Source organism: Zophobas morio, unplaced genomic scaffold, assembly GCF_036711695.1.
Source record: "Zophobas morio isolate AGI-343-1 ecotype UQ-CSIRO unplaced genomic scaffold, CSIRO_AGI_Zmor_V1 ptg000008l, whole genome shotgun sequence".
Classification (NCBI taxonomy): Eukaryota; Metazoa; Arthropoda; class Insecta; order Coleoptera; family Tenebrionidae; genus Zophobas; species Zophobas morio.
Genome location: NW_026972113.1, coordinates 1791674 through 1814766, shown reverse-complemented (window position 1 = coordinate 1814766; position 23093 = coordinate 1791674). Strand labels below are relative to the sequence as shown.

The following is a 23093-nucleotide window of genomic DNA, read 5'->3' as shown; positions in this document are numbered from 1 at the left end:
ATAAATGGTTCCTGCATTTCCCATTTAAACTATTCAATTGGAAATATTTTTTTGTGTCCAACGAAGTGTTTTAGAAACGAACAAAGAAAATTTTTATTGATGAAAACTGGCAGAGACGCAGCCGAGGAAACTTTCCTTTTTATTTTCAGTCGTCGATATTAATTTGCAATATCTAAATAAAAAATAAAGGGTGGTAAATTGTTGATCAAAATGTATTTGCTCATACGAGTCTTTACGAGTTTAATAAGGGAAAAATCAGTTTTATCTTAACAAATACTGGGCTCGCCCACCCACCCCCTCTTTTACCAGAGAATATGTCATTTGCAAAAATCAGTCTTATCTTACCAAGTACTATATGGAAATTTCCACAGTAACGGATTAAATTCCTAAATCTACCCTGAATGTGCAAAATATGATGGGTTTTTACTTGTAATTTATTTTTAATATATAATTAATACTTTTTAAATTTGCTTATACAAACTAAATATTCAATCAGATTTAAGAATTTAGTTCGTTATTATGAAATATGTAATTTAACACCTTTTAAATTTAACAAGTTTTTACAAATTTAATAGGGGCAAAATCAGTTTTATCTTAGCAAGTACTAGCCCCACCCACCCGCCCTCTATTTTTTCAGTAGGCGGGCCTAGTATTTGTTAAGATAAAACTGCTTTGATGTCTATTAATCTTGTAAAATCTTGTGAAATTTAAAGGTATTAAAATTGCAAATTTCTATAGTAACGTTAAAGTCTTAAATCAACACGAAATGTGCAAAATATAATGAGATTTTACTTATCATTGAATTCATATTTTTTAAATTTGCATAAACAGGGTAACTCAAAAAAATTAATGAACACGTGAATTTATTTTATTGATTGAGGAACTGCTAAACCGAATCGTTTGAAATCTTGGAAATGTTTTAAAGTTATCATAAGCATGGTAAATTTTTGATCAAAATGTATTTGCTCATCCTCCCTATCTTAAATGTGCAAAATCTGATGAGTCTATACTTGTGATTTAGTTTTAACAGATAATTAATATATTTTTTCAATTTGCTTATACAGGGTAGCTCAGAAAAATTAATGACAGAGTTAAAAAATATATATCCAATCAAATTAGGAATTTAACTGGTTACTATGGAAATATGCAATTTAACACCTTTTAAATTTAAGTTTGATAGGGGCAAAGTCACTGTTATATCAGCAAGTGCTAGCCCCGCCCACCCGCCCCCTATTTTCTCAGAATTTATGTCATCTGCCAAAATAAGTTTTACCTTTGCAAGTACTAGCCCCGCCCACCCGCCCTCTATTTTCTCAGGGGATATGTGGTCTGCCAAAATCAGTCTTATCTTATCAAGAACTAGCCCCGCCCACCCGCCCCCTGTTTTTTTGAGGATATATCATCTGCCAAAATAAGACTTATTCTAGCAAGTACTGGCAAGTACTATCCTCTGAGAAAATAAAAAACTAGCACTTGCCAACATAAGTCTTATTTTGGCAGATGACATATCCTCTGAAAAACGGGGGCTGGGTGGGCGGGGCTACTACTTGGTAAGATAAGACTAATTTTGGAAAATCACATATCTTCTGAGAAAATAGGGGCTGGGTGGGCGGGGCTAGTACTCGGTAAGATAAGACTGATTTTGGCAAATGACATATTCTCTGGTAAAAGAGGGGGTGGGTGGGCGGGCCCAGTATTTGTTAAGATAAAACTGATTTTTCCCTTATTAATCTTGTAAAAACTTATGAAATTTGAAGATATTAAATTGCAAATTTCCACAGTAACGGGTTAAATTCCTAAATCTACCCTGAATGTGCAAAATATGATGGGTTTTTGCTTGTAATTTATTTTTAATATATAATTAATACTTTTTAAATTTGCTTATACATGGTGTCTCAGAAAAATTATTGACTGAGTTGTTTAAAACTAAATATTCAATCAGATTTAAGAATTTAGTTCGTTATTATGAAATATGTAATTTAACACCTTTTAAATTTAACAAGTTTTTACAAATTTAATAGGGGCAAAATCAGTTTTATATTAGCAAGTACTAGCCCCACCCACCCGCCCTCTATTTTTTCAGTGGGCGGGCCTAGTATTTGTTAAGATAAAACTGCTTTGATGTCTATTAATCTTGTAAAAACTTGTGAAATTTAAAGGTATTAAAATTGCAAATTTCTATAGTAACGTTAAAGTCTTAAATCAACACGAAATGTGCAAAATATAATGAGATTTTACTTATCATTGAATTCATATTTTTTAAATTTGCATAAACAGGGTGACTCAAAAAAATTAATGAACACGTGAATTTATTTTATTGATTGAGGAACTGCTAAACCCAAACGTTTGAAATCTTGGAGATGTTTTAAAGTTATCGTAAGCATGGTAAATTTTTGATCAAAATGTATTTGCTCATCCTCCCTATCTTAAATGTGCAAAATCTGATGAGTCTATACTTGTGATTTAGTTTTAATAGATAATTAATATATTTTTTGAATTTGCTTATACAGGGTAGCTCAGAAAAATTAATGACAGAGTTAAAAAATATATATCCAATCAAATTAGGAATTTAACTGCTTATATGGAAATATGCAATTTAACACCCTTTAAATTTAAGTTTGATAGGGGCGAAGTCACTCTTATATCTGCAAGTGCTAGCCCCGCCCACCCGCCTCCTATTTTCTCAGAATTTATGTCATCTGCCAAAATAAGTTTTACCTTTGCAAGTACTAGCCCCGCCCACCCGCCCTCTATTTTCTCAGGAGATATGTGGTCTGCCAAAATCAGTCTTATCTTACCAAGAACTAGCCCCGCCCACCCGCCCCCTGTTTTTTTGAGGATATATCATCTGCCAAAATAAGACTAATTTTAGCAAGTACTGGCAAGTACTATCCTCTGAGAAAATAAAAAACTAGCACTTGCCAACATAAGTCTTATTTTGGCAGATGACATATCCTCTGAAAAACGGGGGGTGGGTGGGCGGGGCTAATACATGATAAGATAAGACTGACTTTGGCAAATCACATACCTTCTGAGAAAATATGGGGTGGGTGGGCGGGGCTAATACATGATAAGATAAGACTGACTTTGGCAAATCACATACCTTCTGAGAAAATATGGGGTGGGTGGGCGGGGCTAGTCCTTGGTAAGATAAGACAGATTTTGGCAAATGACATACCCTCTAAGAAAGTGAAGGGTTTGTGGGCAGGGCTAGTACTGCAAAATCTGCAAAATCTGATGAGTCTATACTTGTGATTTATTTTTAATAGATAATTAATATATTTTTTGAATTTGCTTATAAGGGTGGCTCAGAAAAATTAATGAGTTAAAAAATATATATCCAATCAGATTTAGGAATTTAACTGGTTACTATGGAAAGATGCAATTTAACACCTTTTAAATTTAAGTTTGATACGGGCAAAATCACTCTTATCTTAGCAAGTGCTAGCCCCGCCCACCCGCCCTCTGTTTTCTCAGGGGATATGTGGTCTGCCAAAATCAGTCTTATCTTATCAAGTACTATCCCCGCCCACCCACCCCCTATTTTCTCAGAGGATGTAATTTACCAAAATAAGACTTATCTTGGTAAATACTAGCAAGTAATACCCTTTGAAAAAATAAAGGTCCGGTGGGCGGAGCTAGTACTTGCTTACTTAAATCTTATTTTGGCAGATGATATATCCTCTGAGAAAATAGGGGGCGGGTGGGCGGGGCTAGCACTTGGCAAGGTAAGACTGATTTTGGCAAATTACATATCCTCTGGGAAGAGAGGGGGCGGGTGGGCGGGCCTAGTATTTGTTAAGATAAAACTGATTTTGCCCCTATTAATCTTGTAAATACTCCATAGTAACAAGTTAAATTCCCAAATCTACCCGAAATGTGCAAAATATGATAGGTTTTGACTTGTAATTTATCATTGCATTCATACTTTTTAGATTTGCTTAAACAAGTGGCTCAAAGAAATGAATGAATGTGTCAGTTTATTTTATTGATTAATCCCAAGTTTCCTAGTGTTGATGTTTGGTTTTTGAAGAAGACCAAAAAATCTATAAGACCACTGGCGTTTTACTTTTTGGAAAAATTTGAAAGGAAGTCCCTTTTATATCTTATTTTAAGAAATTTAAAAAATATAGCGTCCCGGGGGTTCTTCTTTGAAAAAGCTAGTACTTCCTAAGATAAGACTTATTTCGGCAAATGACATATCCCCTGGGAATAGGGGGCGGGTGGGCGGGCCTAGTGTTTGTTAAGATAAAACTGCTTTGACGCCTATTAATTTTGTAAAAACTTGTGAAATTTAAAGGTGTTCAAATTGCAAATTTCTATAGTAACGTGTTAAATTCTTAAATCTACCCGAAATGTGCAAAATATAATGAGTTTTTACTTATCATTGCATTAATATTTTTTAAATTTACTTAAACAGGGTGACTCAAAAAAATTAATGAACACGTGAATTTATTTTATTGATTTAATCAGGAACTGCAAAACCGAATCCTTTGAAATATTGGACATGTTTTAAGGTTATCATAAGCATGGTAAATTTTTGATCAAAATGTATTTGCTCATTCCCCCTAAGAAATTGATGACGTCACCTAAATGTGCAAAAATATGATGAGTCTATTATAGATCTATAATACTTGTGATCTATTTTTAATATATAATTAATATTTCTTAAATTTGTTTATACAGGCTGCCTCAGAAAAATTAATGACTGAGTTGTTAAAAAATATATATCCAATCAGATTTAGGTACATATTGAATTCGTTACTATGGAAATATACAATTTAACACCTTTTAGATTTAACAAGTTTTTACATGTTTAATAGGAGCAAAATCAGTCTTATCTTAGCAAGTGCTAACCCCGCCCACCCGGCCCCTGTTTTCTCAGATTTTATGTCATTTGCCAAAATCAGTCTTATCTGAGCAAGTGCTAGTCCCGCCCACCCGCCCCTGTTTTCTCACAGGTTATGTCATTTGCCAAAATAAGACTTATTGTAGAAAGTACTGGTAAGTAGTATTCTCTGAAAAAATAAAGGGCGGATGGGCGGGGCTAGTACTTGGTAAGATAAGACTGATTTTGCAAATGACATAAAATCTGAGAAAATAGGGGGCGGGTGGGTGGGGCTAGTACTTGATAAGACAAGACTGATTTTGGCAAATGACATATCTTCTGGAAAATAGGGGGCGTGTGGGCGGGTTTAGCACTTGCTAAGATAAGACTGATTTTTCCCGTATTAATCTTGTAAAAACTAGTGAAATTTAATTGTTTTCAAAAATTAAACACGAAGGATCTCCAAGATTCTTTCAAATTCCTTCAAAAATAAAACACCATGGCTTCGAATACCATTTGAACTCTTAAAAAACAGCAAGGGTACCCAACATTTTTACAATTTTTTTGGAAAATCAGACACTAAGAAACTTTCACTTTTTTAGAAAACAGAAAACCTGAAACCCCCAAGATTTTTTCACATTTTTTCAAAATTGGAAAATCAGGGTTCTCAAGATTCCTTTAAACTCTAAAAAAAAAAACGGCTGAAAGACCCAAGATCTTTAAACCACCAATCGCACCCAAGGATTTTTTCAGTTGTTCTCAAAAATTAAACACCAAGGATCTCCAAGATTCTCTCAAATTCCTGCAAAAATAAAACACCATGGGTCTCAACACCTTTTTAAAGTCTTAATAAACATCAGAGTTACCCAATATTTTTTCAAATTTTGTCAAAAATCAACAGTAGGGCTCTTAGTAAATTTTGACTTTTTTCGAACACAAAAAACCTGGAACAACAAGATTCTTTAAAACATTCTTTCAAAAATGGACCATCAGGTGGCTCAAGTGTCCTTTAAACTCTAAGAAAACGCCAGAAAAACCCAGGATTTTTTCTTTTTGTTTTCAAAAACTATACATGCATTATCTCCAAGATACTAAAAGATAACACCAGAGCTTGCCAGGATTCTTGAAAATCCTTTAAAAGAAATGCCAAATTCTTTTAAACTCTTGCAAAAACGGCCCTCAACATTTTTTCAAATTCCTTCAAAAATAAAATCACACCAGGGACCTCGAAAATTCTTTTAAACTCTTTCAAAAGTATAGACTCAGGAGCCTTAAGAATCTTTTAAACTCTTACAAAAACACACACACACACTCATTTATTTTTCAAAAACTAAGCACGATTGAAGATTCTTTTATAAAGATAATACCAAAGGCTTCCAAAAAACCTGAAGTGTTCTAAAATTCTTTTAAATTCTTGCAAGAAAAGGCACTAAAGGGTCGAAAAAGTAAACCGCAGCACCACCCAACATTTTTCCAATTTTTTTCGAAAATCAAACACTAGAGACCCTAAGACTCTTTCGTTTTTTTCTAAAACAAAACACCTGGAACCCCCAAGATTCTTTCAAATTCTTTCAAAACTAAAGTCTCAACATTCTCTTAAGCTCAAGGAGTACAAACAAAACATGATTGATTCTTTGATCGATTGATATTTTAGTAAAATAACACCTCTGTACCACTTTGATCGTGTATATTAGTTATTAATACAGTTGGGTTAATCCCACACCGCACAAAATAATTTTGTACAGAGTTTGTACTAAAGGCTTCATTTGCATTTCCAACAGTGGAAATTAAGCATTCATTTCCATTTAATAAACAGCTACGTAATAATTTCAACAGTGTTTATTTAGTTTTCGTTTGAAGACATTGAAATAATACTGAACAGAATTATTAGTACAGAAACCGGAAGAAATAAAACATCGCGTCGCTGACTTTCTCTTTAGAAGTGCTAACTGAACGAAGTAAAAATTTGAAAAAATGGGCTTTGAAATTCTTAGTAGCGCTTTAAATTTGTATCGAAATTATACGAAGACTAAACTTTAAAATAGACGGTATAGTCAATAAAACATTTTTCACTGGTCAAAGTTCCAACTAACAAATTTGCTGCTTTTTTTTCAAGAATACTTCAGTTCGGTTGGAAATCACTCGGAAAACTTTGACGAATCGAAAATCGCAGTCAACAACCTAACGTGCGAATCTCAGTCGCCACAACCAACATTCAGCTGTTTATTCAGACTTTCAAAACACGCCTGCATCGATCGCGACGAACGGAAGCCCCAAAAAACCAGGGAAAATATTTTCGATAAAATTTTAAAATCCGGATTTGGAAGAAGAGGATATCCGGTAATTGCTTCAGTAGCTCCTTATGTGCAATTACGGTTGTATTGGAGCGGAGAGATTTTCCGGCACAGAGCTCATTACAAGAAGTTTCTTCTGGTCCTTTGTTTACGACGAATTTAATTTGGCGTGGGCCTTAATGATTAAAGTGGTCCTCTCGTGTGGCAAAAGGACTTCCTCGATTTAAATGTCGATAACAATAAACTCATTACAGTCGGTCCTTTTATTTTGTTTTTATCACCAGGAGGAAGATGGAAACACGACGGGAATATTAAATGGACACGAATTGACGAAGACAATTTGTTCGTAACGATAAATGTAAAAAAAATTTAGGGCAAGTTCAAGGTATTTAAAAAGAAAGTTAAACACGAAGTTTTCGGAACGCTTTTGAAAAGCTGAACTAGCCGCGACGACTTTCCCTCATGCGAAAGAAAAATAAGTGAAATCATTTTTCACAGCGCGAAAGAAAGTAAACCGTTCTTTTCTTCCGCCAGCTCGGAAACTTCCTCGTCTATTGTTTTTATTCGATAAAAACCACCTTTGTTTTTCCTAGACAAAAGATCCCTGAAGGGCTTTTCGCTCTGTACACAGTAGGGGTAAGTTCGGGTGTAACAGCGACGCAAAAAGTTTACTTCAAACGTCACTTATTCCACGGAAACTTTATCGGAAGCGGAATAATATTCTTATGAATTTATGAAAAATCAGATTGCGCGAAGAAGAATGTGCTGCCGGGAAAGCAGATTTATTGCGACGTCTGAAACGTGAAAGTTGTCGCTACTTTACGTCTCATATCAAGCGTTTTAATATAATGGCAAACTCTGACAATTTCGTAATGCTGTGACCTATTTATTCCGGGTCTAATTTCCGAAGAAACAGCAAATGGAGCAAGCCAAGGAATTATAAAACGTTGAATCAGAATTAATTGTTCACCGTGTCATCGTTTTCTCATCTGGGTCGGGAACTTTTGAATGATTGCTTTAAAGTAATTGATTTATGATGGCAGGAATCCGTTTTTTAATGCGAGCTTTAAGATCACATTTTTTTCATTTCTGTTACTGTCACAGTATTACACTTTCTACGTTTACTTGTTGTATTAATTTTTCAGCTTCCGTTTGTAAATTTTCAATTTTTCAATTTCAATAAAGCTTTCAAGTCTGGAAGCACTGATGTTTAAATATTAAAACCTTGACATTAATCTTATGCCTTTTATTGTTAGACTTGGAAGACTTAGAAATTCAGGGTTTCGCCTGAAAACGTCGACGCTGAAGGATTGATATTTAGAAAGCAAAGTTTCTGATACATTTGAAGCTTTTAGGTTAAAATTATAACGATCAACGGCGACGTTGTCAAATTTTAAAATAAAAGATTTAAAAGTTTCAAGAATCGAAGTTTAACTTCGTGAAATTTCCAAATTTTAATATTAAAATGGCTAAACTTCCGGAATTATGTACCAAAGCTTCGATATTTATGTTGTAATTTTTAAATTCCGAAACATTTATTTGAATTGTAAAATTCCAAGGTTAGATAAAATCCATCTTTAATTTTTAGTGTTAATAATATTTGTTTAAAATTTTCGGTGACTCAAAAAAATTAATGATTGCCTGAATTTATTTTATTGATTTAATCAGGAACTGCAAAACCGAACCCTTTGAAATCTTTGAGGCGTTTTAAAGTTATCATAAGCACGGTAAATTTTTCATCAAAATGTATTAGTTCATCCCCCCTAAAAAATTGATGACGTCACTTCAAAATATCGCTGAACATTCCGTACCTTAAATATGCAAAATATGATGAGTCTATACTTGTGATTTATTTTTAATATATAATTAATACTTTTTTAAATTTGCTTATACAGGGTGGCTCAGATAAATTAATGACTGAGTTGTACAAAAAATAAATATCCAATCAGATTAAGGAATTTAACTCGTTATTATGGAAATATGCAATATACCACCTTTTAAATTTAACAAGTTTTCACAAGTTTAATAGTGGCAAAATTAGCCTTATCTTAACAAGTGCAAGCCCCGCCCACCCGCCCCTTATTTTCTCAGAGGGTATGGCATTTGCCAAAATCAGTCTTAACCTAGCAAGTACAAGACCCGCCCACCCGCCCTCTATTTTCTCAAAGGATATGTCATTTGCCAAATCAGTCTTATCTTAGCAAGTACTAGCCCCGCCCACCCGCCCCTGTTTTCTCAGAGGATATGTCATCTGCCAAAATAAGACTTTTCTTAGCAAGTACTACCCTCTGAGAAAATAAAGAACGGGTGGGGCTAGCACTTGCTAACATAAGTCTTATTTTGGCAGATGACATATCCTCTTAAAAACGGGGGGTGGGTGGGCGGGCCTAGTACTTGGTAAGATAAGACTGACTTTGGCAAACCACATATCCTCTGAGAAAATAGGGGGTGGGTGGGCGGGGCTAGTACTTGCTAAGATCAGACTGATTTTGGCAAATGCCATACCCTCTGAGAAAATAGGGGGCGGGTGGGTGGGCTAACACTTGCTAAGATAAGACTGACTTTGCCCCTATTAATCTTGTAAAAACTTGTGAAATTTGTAAAGGACGTAAAAGGACGAAAAAGGACGAAGGACGAAGAAGGACGAAAAGGAACGAAGGACAAAAAAGAACGGAGGACGAAAATGGGTGAAAAGGAACAAAAAGGACGATGGAGAAAAAGGACGAAAAAGGACGATAGAGGACGAAGGACGAAAAAGGACGAAAAAGGACGAAGGACGAAAAAGAACGAAAAAGGACGATGGGGAAAAAGAAGGAAAAAGCTGTTTTTTGGCTTCATTTTTTTTGAAAATTTGTACCATTTTTTCAAAACGAGATATATATCCCAGGATTTTTTGTGGATTTTTGGGCAACTTTTCCAGAAGCTCTATTTTTCATTACAGGTAGATTTAACGAAGAATAAAAAGTTGAACAAATCTACACTTTCGACAAATCAAGTCAAAATTTTTAGGAAAGAAGTTAAAGATTCCAGAAAGCAATTCAAATTCAGAAAAAATCAGAAGAAAGAATTTACATTCTTGAGAAAATAAAGATTTAATTTGGAAACTTCTAGAAAAATGTTGACACTGATAAATACATATATAGGCATCGAGAACCAGTTTTTGGGTATACCCTCCTCAGAAATTATTTTCGGCTTCATTTCTTCGAAAACTAGTAAATTTGAAGAGTTTGCATAAGCACGTTATATTTTTGGAATCAGCGTCGAGATCTATGTTTTAGATTTTTTTCTGCATTTTTAGGCAAATTTTCCAAAATCTCAGTTTTTCAATACTTTGAAACTTTTTTGACCACTTGTGGAAATCACTTAAGGAGATTTTTTTTATTTTTTCACATCGCCCATCTGAAAAAATAGCAAATTTTGAAAAATTTTGTTTTTCAAATCGAGTATTTCGAAAATCTTGTTCTGGGACCATAAACACGGTATGTATAGTTTTTGAATCAGGACCTGAAAGCTAGATCGGAAAATTTTTTTGGATTTTGTACAACTTTTGGAAAGCTCAGTTCTCCCTTACGAAATTTTCGACCTTTTTTTGACCACTTTCGGAAATCATTTAGAGATTTTTGAACTTAGTTTCAGTCTTTCTTCTTCGATAATTTCCACCATTGTTCTAGATTCGACCAATGAAATATGTCAATCTTTAAGATTTTTTTACAAAATTTTCAAACCAAATTTTTCTAAAATTATATTCTAGAATTATAAACACGTATATTTTTCGAGTCAACACTTCGTGTAAAAATTAAACTTAAAAAAATCTGCACTTTTGACAAAACTTGAGATCACGATAAACACGCGAAGAACCGTGGAGATCTTAACTTTAAGATCTCTAAAAAAATCACGAAAAAAAGACGAAAAAGGACGAAGGACGAAAAGGTACGCAATAGGACGAAAAAGGACGAAGGACAAAAAAGGACGAAAAAGGAAGAAGGACGAAAAATGGCGAAACAGGACGAAAAAGGACGAAGGACGATAAAGGACGAAAAAAGACGAAGGACGAAGAAGGACGAAGGACGAAAAAGGACAAAAAGGAACAAAAAAGATGATGGAGAAAAAAGACGAAAAAGGACGATAGAGGACGAAGGACGAAAAAGGACGAAAAAGGACGAAGGACGAAAAAGAACGAAGGAGGAAAAAGAACGAAAAAGGACAAAGGACGAAAAAGAACGAAGGAGGAAAAAGAGCGAAAAAGGACAAAGGACGAAAAAGGACGAAAAAGGACGATGGGGAAAAAGAACGAAAAAGGGCGAAAACAGGCGAAGGACGAAATAGGACGAGAAGGACGAAAAAAAAACGAAATGGACGAAAAAGGACGAACAAGGACGAAAAAGGACGAAGGACGATAAAGGACGAAAAAGGACGAAGGACGAAGAAGGACGAAGGACGAAGAAGGACGAAGGACGAGAAAGGACGAAAGGGAACAAAAAGGACGACGTAGAAAAAGGACGAAAAAGGATGACGGACGAAAAAAGACGAAAAAGGACGATGGGGAAAAAGAACGAAAAAGGACGAAAAAAGGCGAAGGACGAAATAGGACGAAAAGGACGAAAAAGGACGAAATGGACGAAAAAGGACTAACAAGGACGAAAAAGGACGAAGGACGATAAAGGACGAAAAAGGACGAAGGACGAAGAAGGGCGAAGGACGAAGGACGAAGAAGGACGAAGGACGAAAAAGGACGAAAGGGAACAAAAAGGACGACGGAGAAAAAGGACGAAAAAGGACGATAAAGGACGAAAAAGGATGAAGGACGAAAAAGGACGAAGGAGGAAAAAGGACGAAAAGGGACGAAGGACGAGAAAGGACGAAAAAGGACGAAGGACGAAGAAGGACGAAGGACGAAGAGGGACGAAGGACGAAGAAGGACGAAAGACGTAAAAGGACGAAAAGGAACAAAAAGGACGATGGAGAAAAAGAACGAAAAAGGACGATAGAGGACGAAGGACGAAAAAGGACGAAAAAGGACGAAGGAGGAAAAAGAACGAAAAAGGACAAAGGACGAAAAAGGACGAAAAAGGACGATGGGGAAAAAGAACGAAAAAGGACGACAAAGGACGAAGAAGGACGAAGGACGAAGAAGGACAAAGGACGAAGAAGGACGAAGGACGAAAAAGGACGAAAAGGAACAAAAAGGACGATGGAGAAAAAGGACGAAAAAGGACGAAAATGGACGATAAAGGACGAAGGACGAAAAAGGACCAAGGCCGAAAAAGTTCGAAGGAGAAAAAAGGACGATAAAGGACGAAGGACGAAAAAGGACGAAGGATGAAGAAGGACGAAGGACGAAAAAAACGAAAAGGAACGAAAAGGACGAACTACGAAAAAGGACGAAAAAGGACGAAAAGGGACGAAGGACGAAAAGGACGAAGGACAAAAAAGGACGAAGGACTAAAAAGGACGAAAAAGGACGAAGGACGAAAAAGGACGAGAAGGACGAAAAGGACAGAAAAGGACGAGAAAGGAGGAAAAAGACGAATGACGAAAAAGAACGAAAAAGGACTAAAAAGTCCGAAATAGGACGAAGGACGAACAAGGACGAAAAAGGACGAAGCAGGACGAACATGGATGAAAACGGACAAAAAATGGCGAATAAGGACGAAAAAGAACGAAAAAGGTCGAACGACGAAAAAGGACGAAAAGGGACGAAAGACGAATAAGGACGAAGGACAAAAAAGGACGAAAAAGGACGAAAGACGAAACAGGACGAAAAAGGACGATGGACGGGACGATGGACGAGAAAGGACGAAAAAGGACGAAGGACGAAGAAGGACGAAGGACGAAAAAGGACGAAGGACGAAAAAGGACGAAAAGGAACAAAAAGGACGATGGAGAAAAAGGAGGAAAAAGGACGAAAAAGGACGAAGAACGAAAAAGGACGAAGGACGAAAAAGGACGAAGAAGGAAAAAGGACGAAAAAGACGAAGGACGAAAAAGGACGAAAAAGGACGAAGGACGAAAAAGGACGAAAAGGACGAAAAGTACAGAAAAGGACGAAAAGGACGAAAAGTACAGAAAAGGACGAGAAAGGACGAAAAAGTCGAATGACGAAAAAGAACAAAAAGGACTAAAATGTACGAAATAGGACGAAGGACAAAAAAGGACGAAAGAGGACGAAAAAGGACGTTAAATTGCAATTTTTCATAGTAACGAGTCAAAATATGAGTTTTTAGTTGTGATTTATCTTCGCATTCCTATTTTTTAGATTTGTTTATACAGGTGGCTCAAAAAAATTAGTGAATGTGTCAATTTATTTTATTGATTGAAACGGCTCACTCCATTTTCCGAGAGAATTTTGGGAATATAATAAATTATGTTATCACAAAATAAAAACTCAACTCAAAAATGCTGGATATGTTTCAGCTCTCGATCAACTTTTTTAATTTGAAATTTTGAAATCAAAATATTGGAGCGTTGATGCCTAGGAGTTTCGAAATGTTTAAATCACAAAACTTCGGACTAACTAGTGTGATTATTTCAAAAATGTAGTTTTGTGCTTTAAAAATTAGAAGATTTTCAATAATCTTCAGGCTTTCGTTTTTAAATGATATCTTGATAATTTTATACACAAAATTTTTACTAGAAACAAGAAAACACTTTTGGTTTTTAGATTTCGATTTTCGGAATTTCGTAACTCGAAATTTTTGTTTTAAATAGTAGAAAGTCTTCCGAAATCGGTGTTTCATCGGCGATAACGATACAATATTTAAAAAAATAAAAAATAAAAAAAGATTCTAGATTTATTTATAACGAAACCTTTAAGCTCTGATGATAGAAATTTAAAATTCAGCATTTTCTTCTTTACTACAAAAACATTTAGATTGATTCTAAAACCTAAAAAACATTATTTCAGAGTGGAGTTGAACTGAATCTGAAAACATTTAACCTTTGAAACTTCGAGAACCACTTGAACTTTGATATCGGAAAATGTAACATTTAAATGTCGAAGCTTTTGGCTCATGGTTTGAACAATGGCAGTTTTAAACCTAAATATTTGAAATTTCGTAGTTCAAAGTTTCAATTTTCATGCCATGAAACATTCTAAGCTACTAGCCGTAATATTCCAAAATATAAAGTTTGAGCTTTCAGAACAATCTCCAATTTTCTCGATGTTCAAAAGCTTTGGGTTTTGTATTAAATATGTATGAAATTTCAAACGCAAAGTCTTTTTACATGACGAAACTTTTGAACCATAGTAATCAGAAGAAGGTCTAGTTTTAGATCTTGGCTTCAAGACATCCCAATAAGCTTCTAAATATTGAAACTTCAGAAGTTATCTACTAAATGAAACTGTAAAAATTTCAAACCTTGTAGAAAATAATGTGTCTTGGTTCCACAATTAGTTAATTCGATATTATAGACGTCCATGTTAACCCTGAAACGCGCATGTAAGTTACTAGCAGCTAACGATAATAAATACGGAATAAATTTAACCAACATGACGCCGAACACAGCACGATACAATTACACCGAAATAATTTGATTACTTCTCAGCTCCCATGTTCCAAGCACGCAATTATAAATTTGCAACATAATAAATCTAATTATGCTGTCGTCGAGATATTTTCAGCCCGAACTTTTCTAAATTCACTTAGTGTACAAGTAACCGGCTCATCTAATTAACCACTACACAATGTAATTTAAATTTACGGTAGCCTCTATTCCATGCACAAACTATCCTCCAACAACAACCTCGCCGCCAGACAATAACAGTCCACTTGAAAGTCCTGCCATGAGTCCATGACGAGCTCAAATACATTACCAGATCGGAAACAAACCGTCAAAACACATCGCAGCTCCGAACAAAACGTTGCAATTCGCTGCAACGATTTGAAAGCAAACACGGCCTTTGCCAGCAAACCGCCCGGAACAATAATTTTTATGCTTTGCAAACGCGGGATATTAGTTTTTTGGTGGATTTTCGGTGGCTAGGAAGTTTTATATCATTTCGGGGTTATTGTTTGCGGATTTTCGGAGTTGGCGTGGGTGTACAATCGCACGCAAATGTTTTGAGCCTATGGGCGGATCGTTTTTGCCTGCCCTCACCGAAGAAGGCAGTCCAAATCCTCCAAGGGCAGAATTTGTAGGTAGGCTCAAACTACAACGAAATTTACATTTGGTAAGAAATATTTATGGCTCACACCAGTTCTCTCGAATTTGTCGGAGAAGATTTAGCAGGTAGTTGTTCCCATAAAACAATGGTCATAACATCTTTCGACCAATTGTTCCGTATAAAAAATTTCATCACTTTTTCTAATAAAATACTCTTAAAAAAAAAAACGATATTGTCGTTGAGTGACATGTAACTGGCATAATAATGAAAGCTTGCCATTTTTGTTAACTGATTTTGACATTTTTTTCATAAATGTCGCAAAATTATTAAATTTGTCTAATCATCCCCACCAATGTGATGACGTCACTTCAAATTTATGCATAGTAAATGGGTTTTAAATTGTATACAGTAACATAGTCCTACACATGTAGTTTATGACTCCGTGTTGACTTTTTATCCGAAACGTCCAGATTTTTGGAAAAAAAATCAAAATTATAAAACAATATTTTGCAATTTAATTTTGAATTTGCAAAATCGAATACTTTGAAATCTTGCAGATGTTTTAAAATCATGATAAACATGATATATTTTTAATTAAAATATATTTGTTTATCCCCTCTAAAAAATTTATGACGTCACCTCAAAATTTTGCAGAATAAATCCTATCTTAAATGTATAAAATATGATGAGTTTTATACTTGTGATTTATCACTGCATTAATATTTTATAGATTTGGTTATACAGGGTGTCTCAAAAAAGTTAATGACTTTTTGACCTCATTTTCAATTTATTTTATTGAAGAAATCAAGAATAGCAAAACTGAATACTTTGAAATATTGTAGGTGTTTTGAAGTTTTTGTAAGCATGGTAACTTTTTCGAAAATTTGATTAATCAAATATGCGCAAAACCAAAAATCGGAAAAACTGAAATTCACTATTGCAAAAAGCAGAAAATCGAAAAATACAAATAGTAAAAATCGAAAATCTAAAAATGGCTAATCAAAAAATCGAAAATTCAATGAATCAAATACCTAGGTCGATCGAAAAGTGGAAATTCACGAACCTCAAAAATCGAAAAATCGAAAATTGAAAAACGGGACAACCAAAAAATCGAAAAGTCAAAAATTTGTAATATTGAAAATTAAAAAAATCAAAAACAAAAATTAAAAAAATCGAAAATTAAAATAATCAAAATATATAAAGTAAAAAAAATTGCAAAGCCTAAAAACCGAAACGAACAGAAAAATCGAAAAAGCAAAAAATTGGAAAAACAAAAATTCGAAAAATCTAAAATCGAAAAAGTGGAAAATGGAAAATCTGAATAAAGAAACTTGAACATTCTGAAAATTGGAAAATGGAAAACCAAAAAATCGGAAAGTAACAAAATCTAGTCTAACAGTTGAGAATGGAAAAATTGAAAAACCGAAAATTCTAAAAATCGACAATGGACAAATTAAAAATTGCAAAATTTATATTGAAAAATTGAACATAGAAAAATCGATGAATTGAAAAATCGAAAATTCGACTACTCAGATTTTTTAAAAATCGAAAAATCATAAAACTGAAAAATCCAAAATTCTAATCATCGAAAGTCTGAAAACTGAAAATCGAAAATTCTGAAAAGCGGCAAATAGAATATCGAAAAATTGAAGTCTAAAAACCGAAGAATGGAAAAATTAAAAATCAAAACCGAAAAGTTCAAAGATTTAAAGACAAAATTGAAAAATCAAAAATCTGAAAATTGAAACTCGAAAATTTGGAAAATCGAAAAGTAAAAATATTGAAGTCTAAATGCTGAAAAGTGGAAAACTGAACAATCGAAAATTCGAAAATCATATATCGAAAAATCGAAAAGCCGAAAAATCGAAAATTTGATAAATCAGATACGCGAAAAACAGAAAATCTGAAAATGCAAAACTGGAAAATCAAAAATCTAAAAATGGAAAAACCGAAAATCGAAAATTCAATGAATCTAATACGTAGGTCGATCGAAAAACTGGAAATTCACAAATCTGAAAAATCGAAAATTTGCAAGATTGAAAAACCAAGAATTGGAAAATCAAAAAACCGAAAAATGGAAAAATCAAAAATCGAAAAATAGGAAAACCGAAAATTCGAAAATTCATAATATTGAAAACTCTAAAAGTCGACAATTCAAAAATCAAAAAACTGGAAAGTAAAATAATCGAAAAATCGAAAAGTAAACAAATTGCAAAGCCTAAAAACTGACGAACAGAAAAATCGAAAAATCGTAAAATCAAAAAGTGGAAAATCGAAAACTGGAAATTGAAAAATCGAAGATTGGAAAATCGAAAAATCGAAAATCGGAATATCGAGAATCGACAAATTAAAAAACCGAAAGATCAAAAAATTAAAAAATCGGAAATCGAAAAATGAAAAAAAAAACGAAAATTCAAAAATCGAATAATCCGAAACTAAAATAATAGAAAAGTGGAAAAGTAAAAATTGCGAAGTCTCAAAACTGACGAACAGAACAATCGAAAAATAAAAAAAAATCGAAAAATATCTAAACATGGAAAATCGAAAAATCGAAAATCGGAAAATGGAAAAACCGAAAAATCGAAAATTCGATGAAACAAATACTCGAAAAAGCGAAAAGTAAAAAAATTGCAAGGCCTAAAAATTGAAAAATCAAAAAATCTAAAAAATGAAAATCGAAAAAACGACGATCGAAAAAAAATCAAAAAATCGAAAAGTGGAAAATCGGAAAGTAACAAAATTGAAATCTAAAAGCTGCAAATTGCAGAACCATAAAAACTTAAACAAACAGAAAAATCGAAAAACAACAAAAGCGGAAAAACGAAAATCGCAAATCGAAAAATCGTAAAATCAGAAAATGGAAAATCGAATAATCGAAAGTTGAAAAATCGAAGGTCGAAAAATAAAACAACCGAAAAATCGAAAAATTTTATGATTAATGGAAAATCGAAAAATCGAGAATAGAAGAATTAAAAAACCGGAAAATTGAAAAATCGGAAATCGAAGAATTAAAAACGTAAAATCGAGAATTCAAAAATCAAAAAACTGGAAAGTAAAATAATCGAAAAATCGAAAAGTAAACAAATTGCAAAGCCTAAAAACTGACGAACAGAAAAATCGAAAAATCGTAAAATCAAAAAGTGGAAAATCGAAAACTGGAAATTGAAAAATCGAAGATTGGAAAATCGAAAAATCGAAAATCGGAATATCGAAAAATGAAAAAAAAAACGAAAATTCAAAAATCGAATAATCCGAAACTAAAATAATAGAAAAGTGGAAAAGTAAAAATTGCAAAGTCTCAAAACTGACGAACAGAACAATCGAAAAATAAAAAAAAATCGAAAAATATCTAAACATGGAAAATCGAAAAATCGAAAATCGGAAAATGGAAAAACCGAAAAATCGAAAAATCGAAAATCGAAAACTCGAAAAATCGAAAATTCGATGAAACAAATACTCGAAAAAGCGAAAAGTAAAAAAATTGCAAGGCCTAAAAATTGAAAAATCAAAAAATCGAAAAAATGAAAATCGAAAAAACGACGATCGAAAAAAAATCAAAAAATCGAAAAATGGAAAATCAGAAAGTAACAAAATTGAAATCTAAAAGGTGCAAATTGCAGAACCATAAAAACTGAAACAAACAGAAAAATCGAAAAACCACAAAAGCGGAAAAACGAAAATCGAAAAATCGCAAATCGAAAAATCGTAAAATCAGAAAATGGAAAAATTTTATGATTAATGGAAAATCGAAAAATCGAGAATAGAAGAATTAAAAAACCGGAATATTGAAAAATCGGAAATCGAAGAATTAAAAACGTAAAATCGAGAATTCAAAAATCAAAAAATCAGAAAGTAAAATATAATCGAAAAGTACAAAAAAATTGCAAAGTCTAAAAACTGACGAACAGAAAAATCAAAAAATCTAAAAATGGAAAGACGAAAAATCGAAAATTGAAAGAATGGCAAATTAAAAAATCGAAACACCGAAAAATCAAAAAAACGAAAAATTAAAAAATCGGAAAACGAAAAAACTGAAAACTCGAAAAATCAAAATACCGCAAATTTGAAAAATCAGAAAATTAGAAAGTAATAAAATCGAAAAGTTGATAGAAAAATGGAAACTGAAAAATCTAATTCGTGAAACTGTTGGTCGAAAAAACGAAAAATCGAAAATCGAAGTGACCTTTTTTGAGACAGGCTGTATAAGTAAATCTAAAAAATATTACTGCAATGATAAATCACAGGTATAGACTCATCATATCAAATTTTACGATGACGTCATGAATTTTTTGGCGAAGATAAGCAAATACATTTTGATCGTGGCTTTGAAAGTATTCTTCGACTTTCGTTCCATTTCAAAATTTACTCTTTGTATATTTCAGTGGTCACAACGAGTTCACTAACTACGCTGAAGTATGCAAAGATTAAATTTGTCACCGAAAAGATGTCGGAATAAAGCGTCAAATTTGATTGATAAACTTTAAACCAAAATTATGAAGTTTATACACTGAATTTTTTTTTTTGCTTTTTGAAATGTACTACACTTTTGTGAATTTTATAACTATGGTCGGCACAATTAGACCTAATATTAGTGTGATTTTGAGCATATTCTCGATGTTATTAGAGCAGGACAGGTTTCTTTTTCTAACTAATTGACAAGATTTCAAACTATTCAGTTTTGCAATTCTTGATTTCTTCAATAAAATAAATTGACTCAGTCATTTTTTTTTAGTCACCCTGTATGTATAAACAAATCCAAAAAGTATTAGTGGAATGGTAAATCACAAGTATAGACTCATCATATTCTGAACATTTCAGATAGGGTATTTATAAAATTAAAACTAATTCAGGGTAAGAATTTGGTCAACACGTAAATTTCGTTGTAGTTTGAGCCTACCTACAAATTCTAGTAATTGACTGAAATAATAGTAATTGAGAAGTGTCCGTTCCAGTAAGTTCACAGTCCACACCCTGGCCATCTTCTAATTGTGTCAGATAATGTAGGGTAATGTAAGATTAATTTTAGTTTGTACACAAGTGACCTGCGTGGTATGCGAACTGGGGACAGAGAATACCGAGAAGTGACAATTTCGACCGGAATGCGAGTTTTGGCTGGGTGTGACCCTTATCGGAGAGTAAATAGAGGCGAAGTTGCGTTTATTACTAAGTAAAAATGAAACGATGCTTCTTTTCTTCTTCTAGATTATTTAACACTTATAAATGCAATATTACTTTGCTTCGATGTAAATTAGCAACACTTTTTCTCGGCGAACTGTCAAACTGTAAATTTCCCAGAGAATACCAAGAAAGGACAACTGTGATTTAAATGACACCAGTTTCGAGCCACTCTGATCTTCATCAAAATTGTAGGTTTACTTTTTCTTGAAGTCTTGTGTATAGGAAAAATAATAAAGGTCCGAGATTAGACCCCTGTGGTAGTCCAGAAGTAGGTAGACTAGGTTTTGCATAAAAGTTGCGATATCTTACTATTACTTAAATAAATCGTCCACCCACCCCCGCACGCCGCCTTGCCGTCCCCGAATCGAAGAAACTTTCTCTTTCCTATGCTTCGACTCCCCCACCCAGCAATTAAAAAAATTAACTTCAACTAATTGTGTACCCGAGCTAATCTCTCTTTTGTCCATAAATTAAATTTCACCCAATTAAAACACAATGTAGCGCTAGCGCCGGCCTCAGATACTTAACGAAATAATTTACGAGTGCTTTAAAGCCATACTCGTCGCGCCTTCGCAAGACGGTGTTTTCTACACGTGTTTCTTTTCTTCTCCGAGTGAAAAAAATTGCTGAATTGCCGAGACCTGCGACGTTTTAAGCTGAACCGAACAGTAAACTTTGTTACGTCTCCTTCCCCGGTTTTATACGCCCGTAAAATTACATTGTTGGTGTTGAGTGGGTTAAGCAAATTTTATTAAGCAAGGTGGAAAAGGTTCAACAATTTTGAATTAATGAAAGATAATTAAACGAGTTTGTCTCTTTGTTTGTGTTTTCCTGTTTCGTGTTTGAAGGGAGCACTGTCGGAGTAATTATGTGGGTTATTTCTTTTAGATTGGGAACGAGGAACGAGCGAAGTTTTTACGAGCAGAGTTTGGGTTTATTTTTCAGCGGCGTTCTAGTGGGGATTTTTGGAAGATTAGTGCTTTTAATGTAATAATGAGCACTTGCAAAGTCACCCCTTAACTATTTCCGCAGTTTAAAAATGTCAATTCCCCCATTCCGGGGTTTCTCACCTTACTTATTCGCCGTATTAATCACCCCCTATCAAAGGGTGTTTTTGCGACCGCATTGTTCCCCTCTTCCGTGTTCGCCGCCGTCAACTCGGCAAGAGTTAACGGAATAATTTATCCGCCAGCGCCCTCAAGAAATCTCCCATTTGTATCCCGAGTAATCCTTCGGGTAAGTGTATTGTGCGTACATTAATCCCATTTCCGGTTGACTTCCAGGGTGGAGCGCTTGGAGCGACTGGTCGGCGTGCAGTGTGAGCTGTTCTTCCGGAATACAACAGCGCACCCGCCACTGCCTCCGTGCCGAATGTCCCGGATTCAACGTGGAGCAGCGACACTGTAATCTATTCGGGTATGCTGTGTATTATATTAGGGCTTAATTATGTTTAAACTCGGCTTTGTGCCCCGACTTGGATTTGCTTTGGTGAAGAATAGCTGCATCGCGGCGCAGATGATGCTCCGAATAATGAGGAGGCTACCTGGGGTGGAAACGTAAGATAATCAGGGGAAGAGGGCAAAAAATTCGAACAAGTTCGGGCGCTTCTGAAGAAGAAATTTTAATTAGAGTTTAGAAGCAAATTTTTAAGGTGACGTCATTACAATATTGATGGGGATGTATTGATAATTTGTCTGTCCGTCCGTCTGTCCGGCTGTCTGCCCTCGCGATTTTTATTAGACATATAATCAGATTTTGATCAAAATGTATCTACTCATCCCCCCTAAAAAATTGATGACGTCACCTCAAAATATTGTTGAAAATATCCTATCATAAATGTGCAAAATCTGATGAGTCTATACTTGCGATTTATTTTTAATAGATAACTAGCTGACCCGGCCACGCGTTGCTGTGGCTAAAGTTTTTGTTATATTACATTATAGTAAACAATCTAAGAGGAACAATAAGAGAACATCAGTCACGGAGTCCACTATACTTTTTCACACAGATGGTATTTGTAAAAAAATATGGTGATCTCCTTATTTGACTTTCTACTACTATAACCCTTTAGTACAATGAAATTATTTACGAACACAGACGAAAATGTTGATGTTGGTACACAAATTCACTGGATTGAGATTTGAAGGGGAAGTACGTTGAACACAATATTTCGTTCACTACAAAATAAATTTAATTAATTTTATAGCGTCAACAACACGTGGTAATTATGATGTTAAAATGTAGCTTATATGACACGTTCGTAGATTTACCAAAGCAGCGCCATCTATTGATTACTTACTCAACCCAGTCGACAGGTATCGACATCTGTTAGAATCATTTGGAGTTAACAGATAATTGTGACTGTCAAATAATAACAGACAAATAATTAGCAATAAATTAAAATGGCGACTATATTTTGAGATTTAAACTATCCTATCTCTCAAGTTGGATCGAACTGCACATGGTGTGCGAATTTTATTATAATCGGTTAAGTGGTTTAGCAGTCCATTGAGGACAAACATTGTGACACGAGATTTATATATATTAAGATTAATATATTTTTTTAATTTTCTTATACAGGGTGGCTCAGAAAAATCAATGACTGAGTTGTTAAAAAATAAATGTCCAATCAGATTCAGGAATTTAACTCGTTACTATGGAAATATGAAATTTAACACCTTTTAAATTC

General features: G+C 34.1%; 1 protein-coding gene across 3 annotated transcripts in view; it reads left to right on the top strand.

The window, feature by feature from the left end:
• LOC135125012 (uncharacterized) overlaps positions 1-23093 on the top strand; it is a 93912-nt gene that overhangs the window by 36987 nt on the left and 33832 nt on the right. For all 3 annotated transcript variants that reach the window (XM_064050287.1, XM_064050288.1, XM_064050289.1), the window contains exon 4: positions 21688-21820. In XM_064050287.1, the coding sequence (XP_063906357.1) occupies positions 21688-21820 (133 nt within the window). The remainder of the gene's footprint in view (positions 1-21687; positions 21821-23093) is intronic.